Source organism: Aphelocoma coerulescens, chromosome 2, assembly GCF_041296385.1.
Source record: "Aphelocoma coerulescens isolate FSJ_1873_10779 chromosome 2, UR_Acoe_1.0, whole genome shotgun sequence".
Classification (NCBI taxonomy): Eukaryota; Metazoa; Chordata; class Aves; order Passeriformes; family Corvidae; genus Aphelocoma; species Aphelocoma coerulescens.
In genome coordinates this window covers 63,809,456-63,823,126 of record NC_091015.1, presented here as the reverse complement: position 1 = coordinate 63,823,126, position 13,671 = coordinate 63,809,456, and the positions used below count along the sequence as shown (strand labels likewise).

Sequence of the window (13,671 nt, the reverse complement as noted above, 5' to 3'; positions counted from 1 at the left end):
CTGCTTCTATGTCATCAAGGTATTGAAAACATGTGAGTATTGTTGTTGCTAGGTACAGTTTCCAGTTACTGTCATGCAGTGGTGTGGTTGGTTAGCAATGCCCACCCAGCCATTCACTCACTGCCTCAGTGGGAGGGGAGAGGAAGCAAGGTGAGAAAGTTCATGGGTCAAGATGGACTGCTTACCAATCAGTCTTGAGGGCAAAACAGATTCAGCTTGGGAATAATTAATATAGTGCCAATTAAGTGAGAAACAAAGACAAATACTAAAACAGCTTTTCTCCCCACTCTCCCAGACTTAATTTCACTCCTTCACTCCTGACTCCTCTACCCACCCTCAGTGAGGAGCTATAGTCAGTCCTTAATAGTTCCCTTCTCTTGCTCCTTTCTCTTCACACTTTTCCCCTGATCCTGCTTGGTCTCTCCATGGATCACAGTTCTCATCAAGAAATATCCATTTGCCTACTCTAGGGTCCTCAAAGGGCAACAGTGGGGACACCTTCACTGTTGTGGAACGCCTCCTTCTTCTTTCTCTGACCTTGCTGTTCCCTTTGTTTTGTTCACTCCAGTTTTTTTATCCTCCTCCTCTGCAGCTCCTCCACTACCAAAACCTTTCCATCTGCACCCAATACAGATGATAATGCTAGTCACAATAACAAAGAAGTTACCAGAATATCCTCAGGAGCCTGTGCTCAGTATGAAACAGTCTTTTTCCTTAAGGTCCAGTGACTACTACCCAGAATCTGTCTCTTGAGCCACTGAGAAAAAATGGGAATAAATCCCACTATATTTTAACCTGCAATTCTCTCATCAGCTAAACACAATAAAATTCAGATAGATTCTCATCTAAAAATTCCTACAAAAACACATGCCATGCTGATAAAAATTTCATTTCTGTGATCAATTTTCACTCATTATAGATAGAAAAGAAAAATGTCATGTTTTTCTGACTGAGAGCCATTGCTGAGTTCTTCTCAACTGTTAGACATATTTGTTTTCCCTTGAAAAGCATTGGTTTAAGCAAATACTCACAGCAGCTAATCTAGTAGTGTGATGCTCCCTACAGAAGAGTTTGTCGGAGAACATAAGAGACTGAGGATCTGTTGGTCCCTAATAAAATGTAATATTTTTCTACACTAATTTAATCTCTAGGAGATATCCAGAAATGTGATTTTTCTAGCAGTCTTTCTGAAAAATACTAATACTATTTTGTAAAATTAAGTTATGCCTGAACTTACTCTGCAATAAGTCTTTCCATTCTCCATGGCTGCATTCAGATAGCAGCACATCTTTACTCAGCCTCCTCCACAAATGCTTTAGAAAACACACAAGACCTATATACTGGCACTGCATAAAGTGACTTTACCTTTCAGTTTATAGGCCCATTTTTTCATGTGATGCTCTGGCATCCTGAAATACCTTGACTTTTCACTAGTAAAACTGTTTGGTTTTTTCTTTATATTTGTTGACTAAATGATATTGTAATGAGTAAAACTGACTCTTTGATTTCCAGACCAGGAGACTGAAAGTTCAGTAGGACTTGCCTTTTCAGAGAAAAGTGAAATTACTGTGTAGGTTATCAAATCTGATCTTGTATTCAACGATAGATGAATGCTTGATCAGTTTCTTACAGCAAGTTCAATGAAATACTAAGTTAGTTTTCAAAATAAAGAGGAAGATGGTATTCTTCCAAAAGATAAAAGTATTTGTGGCTCTCAAGAAAGCTGCTTGCAGCATTGACTCTAACACACTTTTCTTCAGATTGGTTTTTTTTCAGATTTTGTTTTTTTTAACCATAGAAACTCTCACTTCGTAGGCCAGTTTTAGGATCTTGTAAGTAGTGCCTCTTTCATCCACCTTAATTTCTCAGATTAGTTTTACTTGTGTGAATTCGGTCTGTTGCACTGGAATGTCTTCTGCTTTTACTGACTTAAAGTAGACAATTTTCATATGCTTTGCCTTTAAAAGATCAGCTTTGGGAATTCAGAAATATGTACTAAACCTACTCAGTTATTAGAATATTCTTCTTCATAAAGTTTGTTTCCTCATATAATCATGTCATTAGTGGAGGTGTCATTGAGAGGGCTGGCCTGTCACTTTAAACAAAGATTACTATTACCAACTGTTATGGCTGGTGTTTTGAGTGGGAGAAGAGATTTGGGGACTGGAATTGACAGGTCCAAATATCTCAGCCTTCCAAATTAAATCATGATTTAAATACAGAAACAAAAGGAGAAGAGTCCTTTGTGGGATTTTCACAATATATTTCTAATATTTCCAACATGTATTCTTAAGGATTCAAGTTTCACTGAGAAATTGATAAACCTCTCAAGTTAGAGATTTTATTTTTTAAATAAAAGGAAGATTCAGTGTGTTATCTTGGTGTCCAGACATAATGAAATGAGATGTGTTTCTCCATCCCCAGTTTACACACAATATAAAGAGGGTCAATTGAATAGAGCGTAACTTGCAATCAACAGCTCCCCAACACACTCAAAGAAAAATGCATCTTCTCCTTTTTAATCAGACTTATGAATAGATAGGGATGGTTTCATATGCACTTTGAAGTCTCTTACCCTGTGATTTGGCCCATTCACTGTATTTTTTCCTGGAACCATTCACTGTATTTTTCCCTGGAACATGGTACTATGCAGGGTACCTATGCATATCACAGCCTCTGCCATCATTTTTAATAAGTAGCTTATCTCTGTGATACAACTAAAAGCAATCCTGAGTGTCTCCAGGGTTTGTTGTAATTAAATTTTATTGTTGTATTTGAAAATGTATATTTTTTGAAAACTGGTGCGAGAAAAATGGAAAAGAGATTCTAGAAGGTGATAGTCTGATTTTTAGAAAGTTTTAACCCTTTTTATTTTCCAGATTCACAAGCTTATTTATGCTGCCCTAGCAGTTGTTCTTACATGCCTCCAAAGCCCTGAATACAGCAGCCAGTGTAGTTTATTAGCTGATGTAGGGTAACTGTCCAAAGATTATCATTTGTACCTGCAGTGAGATATTGTGGGATCAGAGGTTCAGTAATTTGTAGGTTGCTAATAGGACTGTAAAAGGCCTTTTCTGAAAGTCTTACACTCTTGCTGCTGCCCCCTTCCTCTCCAAGTATTTAAGCTACAAGGGAATTACTTCAAGTCCCAGTACTGCCAATGAAGTGCTGTGAAAAAAGGCAGGGTTTGCCAGCTTCTGATTGGGACAATAAAGAAATGTCACGGTTTTGAACAGAAAACCAACCAGTTTATGTATATTGTTCTCTGGCATTACACTGCCATGCTCAGGCACCACCCAAATCACTGAAGAGTGCATCAGCTGCCTTTGCACTCACACCTTTGTGCAGTCAGTGGAATTTCTTGTAGTCTTGCATTCAGGGACTGAGCTTTGCCTTGGTCATTGTGCTGGTCTCAGTTCTCTTCACAGCTCAGCTCATAAGGGCTGCTAATCAAGCATGCATTGCAGTTTTCCCCTTTTGTCTTTTATTCCTGCTTGATTTTCTTGCCATGGGGTGCTGCGAACCGCTTTTAGAGATTCATATAACAATTTTTCCCAAATCAAAATATTTCCTCCAAACAATGTCATTTTTTCTGTCTGGCATTGCTACTAATCTTTATTTAGTTATTTACTTTACAATTTCTAGAGGGATTGGATGTGCTCAAGGCACCCCTTTAAGCAACACTTTATATCAAGGTTGCATTTATAAATATTTCATGAGGGGCTAATGAATGATTAATAGATGTTTTAATGTATGACCAATCAATTGTAGGTTTTGCAATGTCTAACAGACAAGTAGGTTTCTTATAAGCATAGATTATAACCATATCTGACATCTTCTATTGATGGGCTTCTAAACGTCTATAACATACACACTACTCATATCTGTAACATGCTTAAAACATCTACTAATCACTGATTAATTTTTTATAACCTATTTTGAAGCAGAGCCTGTCTATGGGGTACATCCCTTACTGCTGCTTGTGAGTCTCCATTTCTAAAGGATTGATAACTTACTCATCATCTAAGGACTTAGAACTCCTACTAATATCAGCTCAAACATAAAGCTTTTCTCAGATAGCTCTAGCATTTTCATCTCTGTCTAAGAAAAAATGTCCCTAGACTGTTTTGTCCCTCAAACTTCTGGCTGCTCTACCCTGCTAATGTGTATTTTGCAAGTTCTGCTATAAAGCAATGATTCTTAGGAAGCAAAGCCACTCTAAAATGTATTTTCAGCCTCTTGAACTCAGTTTGATTGCTCTGAAGACAACTGTCCTAGTGGTGACGGTTCCCAACGTTTTTTTTTACACTGTCATCCCTGTGTGCTTGGTTCAAAGTTTGTCCTTTCTCAGAAAAGGATAAGAAAATAGAAACTTCACAATAATCCAGTGGAAAAGCCATGTCCAAGATGACTTTTGATTCTGACAGAGGAACACACATTTCATATGCTTGATAAGCACAAGACTTGATAGGAGTGTTCCTCTGTGGGATTCCCCTAGTCTCCTAAGGTGAAAGCCATGACCGTGCTCTATGCTTTCTATCAAGCACTTAGGTAGAGTTGACTAAAGCAGGCAGTACAATTTATTTCCTGAAAATTTATGAGTCCTGGAATTAATCATTCACGTTTGAGAAGTCGCATACTGCTCAGTATTGTATTTTGCAAATGAATTTTGAAATTTTAGTTGATATCTACTGACCTTACTTACAAGGTTGAGTAACGTTGAGTATTGTGATTTATTTAGATATTGAGACCAATTGTTTAATGATAAAAACTAAAAGGATTTGCAGATTTTTCTTGGGTTTGGGGTCATCAGTGAAATAGTCTCTATTCTGAATAACCCCAAGTAAACATTCCACTCCCAGTCACACCAGGTGCTAATCTGTCACTGATTGCTATTTACAGCAGTACTAGGCTGCTACACCTGTGGCATTAGCACATTGAGCCTAAAGAAACACATCAAGCATAACTCGATTTAAAAAAAGGTGATAGAAGGTAGGATTAAAAAAGAGAATTTTATTCTTCCACACTAACATGGAATTTCCTCTTCCTTTTTTAAAACTATTCATTTTCAAAGCCCCAGAAGTTAAGAACCTCTCAGAACTTGAGCTCTTGAAGGAGCAGACATTTTTTTACATGCAATTCAGTGGGTAAAAAACATTAAAATAACATAAACATTACTGTGCTATCACTTTTATATTATCCGGTTAGCATTATATGTTTATAATGGGTTTTATCATGATATTTTATTTCTTTTTTTTCAGCTGGTTAATAATCCACTAGCAAGTCAAGCAGCAGCAGCTGCAGCAGCGGCAGCCATGGGCTCAATAGCAAACTCCCAAGCCTTTGGAAACGCCCTCTCCAGTCTTCAGGGGGTCACAGGCCAGCTCGTCACTAATGCACAAGGACAGGTGAGTAGAAGATGGAGCAAACAGTGAATTCTGATGGCAGGCTGATCTTGGGACAAAAATGAGTTCCGCTTGTATGACAGCAATTTAAAAGTGTACATGTTGAAGATAAATAAATATTGATTTCCCAGACAAGGTAAGAAATGGAAAGTCTGAGAAACAGGAGGAAGTTAGGCACTCTTAGAAAGAGTTTTCAAGCTAGAAAGTGCTAAGGGCTTGTTTTATTTTGTTTCAGCCCTTTAAAAATATCGCAGTAGTGCAATACCGTGGTATTTTAAAAGTCCAGCAACCCTGTGATTCTTAACAAGCGTACCAGCTCTCTTCTTCCACTTACATATGCCTAATAACACACACCTTTACTGAAGTGGTACTGTGCTTCACTTTTTTGCATTTCTCTGGCATTTCTGTATTACTTAATTTCTTAAAAGGCATTAAATGTTTTAAGTAAAAGAAAACAAATTGTAATGAAGTATCGAGGGTGGATTTATCTGGGTGGCTTATGCATTTGTTTATTAACTATGTTAAGCAATTTGCAATGAATATGCCCGCTTTTAAATGCAAATTTGGGAGATTATTTTGGTTTAAAGAAAATTTTACAAACAGGAACTTGAACACTGTTTAACAGTTAGTCTATCTAAGAGAGAGATTGTGCATTACCTACATTTTGGAGCTGTTTATTTGTTCAAACTATTTCAGTTTCAGGCCTAGTATGATGCAGAAAGATATGCATCTGAATCCATATATGTAAAACTAATTCCTTTGATACAGCATATTTAAGTGCCTTTCAGATTGTGACCACTGTCATTCTTTATTGCATTTATTAGGACTAAAAGTAACACAATGTCTTGTTTCTCTGCAACAAATCTGTCAATATAACTGGTAACTGAGTAATTTGAATGTCATTATTCTAAATGCTACAAATTGGTAATACAGTAATATTCACAGTGCTTATGCAGATGTTAGGCCCTGAAAAACATTTATTGAAATGATTCAGCTTGGATGATATGTGAATCTAAAGTTTAGTTTCTACTCTTACTGTTTACCAGTGAGGAGAAAAAAAAGGAAGAGCAGCTTTTTTCCTGGTAATTTTCCTTTACCTAACTGGAACAAGAGTGAGATTTTTTTATTTTGGCCCATTAAAAAATAAAAGTCACTACTTTATAGGACCCCCCCTGGGTTTTTTAAGAGGACACATAAACAAAGATGCTTCCTGAGCTTCACTATCACCATCCAAGTCCCAGGAAAAAAAATGCTGACCTTGTTATATTTACTGGGTGGGTGCAGAATTGTTCCATCACTACCCCGAGGGTTGAACGATGGAGCTTGTCAAAGTGAGGCCTTATCTAATGAATCATCTTATCGCAGGTGCACACCACACATATTAAAGGAGGATTGTATGAACAATGTGCCCTCTACAATAACCTTTCAATGTCTACTTTAACCCTTGTTTCAATCCCTTTTCATCAAAGGATCATTTTATGCAGCCAATTTTAAATGGAGGCTCTCAAAAGCCTATTAAGATTTCTGGAGGGATGGGGTATTGGTTTGGAAGAAAAGTTGGTTATAATACCTATAACTCATAGTCAGATCAGCCCTAACCTAGAAGCCTGCTTGTTTCTATCTCCTCTGTGCTCCAGAAATGGTTCACAGTCAGCACTCATGAGGCACTTGACACCAAAGATGTTCATCGTAAGAGCTGAAGTTTTAAATATAGGCTAATTGTTTTATAGTTTTTCCGTTACATGTTCTCCACAGAAAACATAATTTATGTGTAACCATTCACTGTATCTTTAAAAAAAATACTATTATGAAGGTATTGCTGAATGAAAGTTTCCCTCAGGCTGAGTCTTGTTTATTCCAGACATAATCTAAAGTCCAATAGTTCCACAGATTGCAGAGAAAGAGAAAAGAAAGGAAGAATTTTCTCAATTGTTGGATAAGATTGCAGCATCTAGCTATCTTCCTAGCTCTTTTAAATAAGGGTTGTCTTTTTATTACTTGTTTTTGTAAATATTCCTTAGTTTATAATCAGTATTGCAGAACTTGCCACAATACAGATAAATATTGATACTAAGCATGTAATATAACACACAGTTTTATAATATTCAGCATAAACTCATATTACTTAGAGTCCACTTCCTAGGCTAACTGTCTTAAAACAGGAATATTTAGTGTAATTTAACAACAATCCATAAATTAAATTACATTCTTTTCAAATTAATGGAATTATAGCACCTAACCAAGAACCAAAAGATGTTTCTTCAAAATTGGGAGCATAAATGAATAGTAATTTGAAATGCTCCATTTCTGAATAATGTTCTTGGTCATTAATGAGCCAGATTTGCACCATATGTTAGGAATTTGCCCTTTGAAAATTGCCTCTTTCAAGGAATCACAAGCATGATACCCAAAACTCACTCCTGAAAATATGAAGCTGGATGAATTACTAGAATGTTTGTATGTGCAATCTTTGTAATTACATGCTGTTTCTGTTACAGAAATTCAGGGCTTGTAAATGTCCATCTGTCTAGCTAAATATCTGGTGATCAGTAATCCCTGGAGACATTAAGCTATAGGTCAAATCCAAGATCCTATGGCAAATTTAAGGGAAATGATCCTTTAAATGACATATGGCATGGCCTTAATTCCCAATAGTCTAGGATTTCTTACAATTGCAATAACAAAATCATATATATTAACAATAATTTTTATAACATATTTGTTATTTATTTAATTATTGAACTCACAGTTATGGCATGTTAATTTATTTTTCTTCTTTTGCTTTGGATGGCAATATGAACTATAGTAGCAGAGCTTCCCAAGACCTAGCCAAGAGTTCTAATCCCTGGAAATAATATTATTAGATCACCTGATTAATTTGATATAGTACAGGTAGAGGACTCTAAATCAAATTTTCATTTTCAGAGGCATATTATGAAGAGCTATTGGCCCAGGTAACACTGCTTACATTCTGTTTGCCCTCAGCACTTTCCAGGAAGTGTTTGCAGCACTGGGCTTTCATATCTTAAATTTAAAGGCCAGGGCAGCAGGTTTGCCGGATTGTACCCTGTCAGTAGATTTCAAAGAGAGGCTGTCTACCTATTCAGCTTCAGCCTGCCCTTACAGTAGGACCCTAGTGCCATTGCTGCCCTTGGATTCTTCAGAGGTTTAACAACCCAATATATCTCTTTTTTATGCTGGTTTTGCAAATGAAAGAAAAAATCAGGAGTTTTGTGTTGGTTTTACTATGTTTATTAAGCATGTGAAATGTGTGCTTTGGCTGTTTTCATGATATTTGTAAGGAAATGAGCCCCAGAAATATGAAAGCAAGGTTGATGAATATGGTTTCTTAATTATCATCAGTTGCATTCATATGTCTCTTGACTTCAGCAGGATCAAATACATTTTAACTGTGGGTACTGAGCAAGTTTAGTTTCTCTTTTGGAAAGATGGGAGTTGTCTAACAAGAGAAAAATACTACTTAATTCAGCAGTTGCAAAATAACATTATGTCATAAAAGAAAAGGGTAGCATGATAAGGGTTGGCATAATAAACTGCCTTAAGGATAAAGAGGGCAATAGTCTGTTTCCTGGGAGATTAAAAGGAAAATCTAAGTATGTATAGTGTGATTGTATTGTCCACACTTTAATTGAACAGTGAATTAATTGAGATTGCTTCATTATAACCTAAGAATGCCCCTGAAGGAACTCGGGCTTCCTTGTGCCCATGCCTTGGTCTTTAGATATGAAAACCTTCTGTATAAGAAAAATCTTATGCACAGGTCCACCGTGGTACTTAACAAAAAAATAACTAATTTTTGAGTGTTGTAGTCCACAAGTAGCTCAGGAAACTAAACAGAGAGAGAGGCATTGTTGATCCAATTAGATAATAGGAGTACTTTGGTTCTCATTATTCTGATGAGAGGGTACACATTTGCTCTTTGAGCTTCTTGATGGTAAACGGTGCTAATGAGGCCTGATGGATTCCCTGCTCCTAACAAGCCTCTCAGCAGTGCAAGTGATTACAATGGAGATAGATTTGATGGGATGCGCTCCCTTTTGTAGTGTCTCAGCTGCTGACACTCTGCGACATAATCAGGTCACAGAGCCGGTCACAGCCATCAGCAAAAGCCATAGCTCTATTCCTCATTATTAAAGTGCATTATTCAGTTCCAGGCCTTCACAATACTGCCAAAGGCCTTTTTTTCCTCTCCTTTTTTTTTTAAGCATCAGTTCTCAAATACAAGAGTTAATAAAATCATCAGCTAAAGAACTAGTAAATTAAAGAAATGGAAATAAAGTGCTCCCTTTCAAATTCATTGAAGGATCACAATTAAATAAGCAGGGAATTTCTCATCACCACACATTGTACAGTACAATGTAATATGTCATGTGCAATAACAACAGGGATAGGATTTTAAAAAATAACGTTGTCCTCATTTTGGACTGGCTTGGAAAGTGCTAAAGTATCTTTTATGGTGAAGGAAATTTTGGTCTTCTCAAATACTACATGTGTACCTGTAGGTACTATTATTTTCACTGTTTTCTGTAGCTACATTTTTTCTGAAGTGAGAACAGTTATTTGCAAACTAAGTGTATGATTCTAAGCAGAACAGCTGTCTTGTCTAAGTTTAAGTGGCCAAGGCCACAATCTGGAAAATATACAATAGGCCGCAGTACTAGAACCTCTTTGTTCCCATAGACAAGGCCATTACCTTCTTTTGGAGAGTGAGGTAATTATAAAATGGCGTGGAAAGAGGTGTTTTAGCATTTTCGTTCTATTCTGATGATGTTCAGTTGGGGCTATCCCCATTCCAAAAGAAAATCTCTTTTAAAATCTAAGGCAGATTTTAATTTAGTTTAGTTAAACAGGTGAGAAAAAAAATAGTGGAAAGCCTGCATTTATTAGTTAATTAGTTATTAGCTTTTTGTTTCTGTTTTGTTTCAGGTAAATAAAAATAAGATATTCTAATACTGAAATGTATACCTTTACAGGGATTTAAACCATTTCTGTTAAATCCCTTTAGTATGTATTAAGTGACAACAGTATAATTTTGTGCATAGATAAAACCAAAGAGACTAATACATTGCAGGGCAGGGGGGTGGGGAGGGGTTGTGGTGTTTGGGGGGTTTTTGTTTGTTTTTTTGGGCTTTTTGGTTTTTTTTTTTCGCTGTGGGTCTTGTTCAACTCCACAATTTTTCCTCCTTTTTCTTTCTGGTAGAGTATGCTATGGTGAGCAAATGAGTATGTTATACACAAAGTTGCTTATAAGTCTTTCAGTTCTCTAGAACCACAGACGTAAGAACTTTTCAATATCCACAGGTTAAAGTTCAGAGTTAGTACTGTGGAATTAGCAGTCATCTCCAAGAAATGTGTAGAGACTGCTATGTGACCTAGTTTTCTTTTTAATACTAGCCAAGAAAATTGATGGCTACCACTGGGAATGCAAGTTGTGACCACTCATACATTTTAAAGGGGGATGTTGATTGTTTGTTGGGGGATTTTTGTTGTTCCCAGTTTTTTAGTTCTTCCAGAAGTTCTAGGAGGCTCAAAATCCTATAATGTGTAAGACTATTGGAGTCCTTCTGAATATGTGCAATTCATACTGTTCTTCAGGTGTTCAATGTCCATTAGCCTTATCTCTTAACTTACTTTTCTCTTTCTTGTTATCGTTTCTACATCTCTTTCAGCTATGCAGCTTTAATACATGGTAACCGCTAATATTTTATCCCTCACAACATCTGTATGTTCACAAAATTGTTAAAAATAATTGCTTAAGCAGTGACTGCTTACAATATCTTCCTAGGGTTGAGACCTACAGAAATCTGAGTTGGTGGTATCAGAATGGCATACATTAAGAATATTTCATTAAAAGCCTGGAAAATTAAAAGGGACACATTTTGAGGGAGAAGATAGAACGAGGGATTGTCACAGTCTAATAATACTAGCGTTTAAGAACATTCCTTGGAAAACCCTTTACCAGGAGAATCTGTTTGACAGGCCTTCATATTAATATATTGAATTTCTGCTGGGTGAAGTCTGACTCTCTATTTTCCCCCTCAAAATTTCACTGTGCTGAATACATGTGGTTTTGCCGTTTGCAGGAAGAAAAGGGAAAAGAAAAAAGATCAGTTGTAAGGGAAGATTTTTTTTTCCATTGGTTTCCCTCCCCACAGCTATACATGGAGGAGGGTGTTTGTCTAATTACCTCCCATGTGAATTTGAATCAAAAGACAAATAATTCTTTTAACATATTTTTGCTGACTGTGTCTTTATTTTGCTGCACTATTTATCTAATATCAGTTGTATCCACAGTGTCATAAATGTAAAAATGCATGGACCAAGCTGTTCAGTCATGCAGATTGGTAGTTTCATGAAGCAGAAATGGACAGAGGCAGAGTAAGTCTAACTTAAACCAAGAGCTGACTAGCCTTTTTTGTCTATTTTAGGCAGTGATCACTGCAAAATGGAAAGGATAATTGTGTAATGAAACTTCTATCAGGCTTGGAAATGGTCCACATCTATCCAGAAAAGCCACTGAAATTTCTTTTATCTAACTTGCAACAAATCTTACTTTTGGTACTAAATTTCACACTTCAGACTGTAGCCTCTTGCCTGGGTTTCTGCCTAAGGTACTGTGTCTTGGACATAGATCTTTTCAGAGGTGCCCAAGTCTTATTTTCAAAAGCAACTTTCATACCTGTAAAAGTCTGAGTTTCCTTCAATCAGAGTTACGAGTCTGAGTGCTTGGAGGCATGTCTATGCACTGTAACAGAGCATTGCAAGCAAATTGCCAGAGACAGTTCATTTATATGTCTCAGTGCTGTACTAGCACGGATAGATGAAGCCAAAACTCTTGGTAGTATGCTATTATGGCTGGACTAATTAATTCTGCTTCTCAACAAGGTGACACAGGATCTAGTTCATTAGTTATTAGCTCTGGGGTCTTGCTAACACACTGTATTATGTGGAGTAAATATCCTTTGAAGAGACCCGTAAAAGCCTGAAGCATTTAGGCACTTTTGAAAATGTTACTATTCCACATTAATTATTTCAAGTCAAAAGTACTGGAAATATCTGTCCTTTTGTCATTGCATTCTTAATCACTTTTGCAAAGAGGAGAAAACCGAACTTAGTACTAGTTCAACCTTAATACCATTTTCATGAAAGCTAACCAATAACAAAAAGAAGAACCTACCACTCCTATAATCTGTTCATTTTAGCATGAGGTGGTTATAAGCATGAAAAATTTTCCTTGTTATCACCAGTGACATACATCACAGTCAATGAAATCTTTCTGCTCTACAGAGGTTCTTACACTGCTCTCCTTATCATCATATCTTATCACCTTCCAGTAAAGCATTAAGAAACATGACTAGTGATAGTCACAAATTGGTCTTCCTCTCAGCAGAAACTTTGTAGAATAGCGCATTGCGTGTTTGATAAGGGCGTTTAGCTTTGTCTGTCTTTGTTACAAATTTTTTAGTTTGCTTGACTTAAAGTTTTGGTTTTGTTTGGATTTTAAAATCTTTATGAAGGGGTTTCTTAGAAATGCATATTGCTTATATTTGCATCAGAGAAAGGCAGACAACAGAAATGTATTAGCTTTTGCAGCAGAATGTGGTGAAGCCAAAGATGATAAACCCATGAATGTTCCTCAACTGCTGTTGGAATCCATTCCAAGTCCTTGACCTTCCCCTTAAATCAAACTTTGCTGTGCACAGAGAAGGTTTGACTGTTGTTATCCTGGAAGACTGAATTTGGCAATGATGCCTTTTCCTGGTCTTAAAATCAAGAGTCATACACAGTTAGAAGGGGAAAAGGGATTTTACCTTGGTATTTATTTTAAAGGATCCTTAGGTGCACACGTCCAGGTCATATGCATCGAGATGCACCCTGGCGAGTCTATCTCTGTCTCTCCCTGTTCCCCCCTCCCCAACATTGGGTATAACATTATAGGTTTTACTAATTAGCATATCTATCAAAGATTCCCCAATGAGAGGCTCAAGTGAGCCCCCCTCTCCAAGGAACCTTCCCCTGGATGGTTCTATCTTGGTTTACAGAATGTGTTCTGAAGAGGACCTTGGGGTCTGGGGCACACTGATCTCTAGCTACGAAGCTTCTAAAATGTTTTGTCTCTTAGCTTAACAAACAAGTCCAAGAATGTAGGCAAAAAGCACTAGGAATACAGAAGTTGTAAAAAAGGTATAACAGGAGTATAAAAGAAAAGGCAAAAATCTTCATGGCATCAGTAATCATAAATTTC

General features: G+C 36.8%; 1 protein-coding gene across 1 annotated transcript in view; it reads left to right on the top strand.

Annotated features, from left to right (window-relative positions):
* Positions 1-13,671, top strand: part of POU6F2 (POU class 6 homeobox 2) — a 325,507-nt gene that overhangs the window by 260,716 nt on the left and 51,120 nt on the right. Inside the window, exon 6 of the mRNA XM_069005862.1 lies at positions 5,262-5,408. Within this exon, the coding sequence (XP_068861963.1) occupies positions 5,262-5,408 (147 nt within the window). The remainder of the gene's footprint in view (positions 1-5,261; positions 5,409-13,671) is intronic.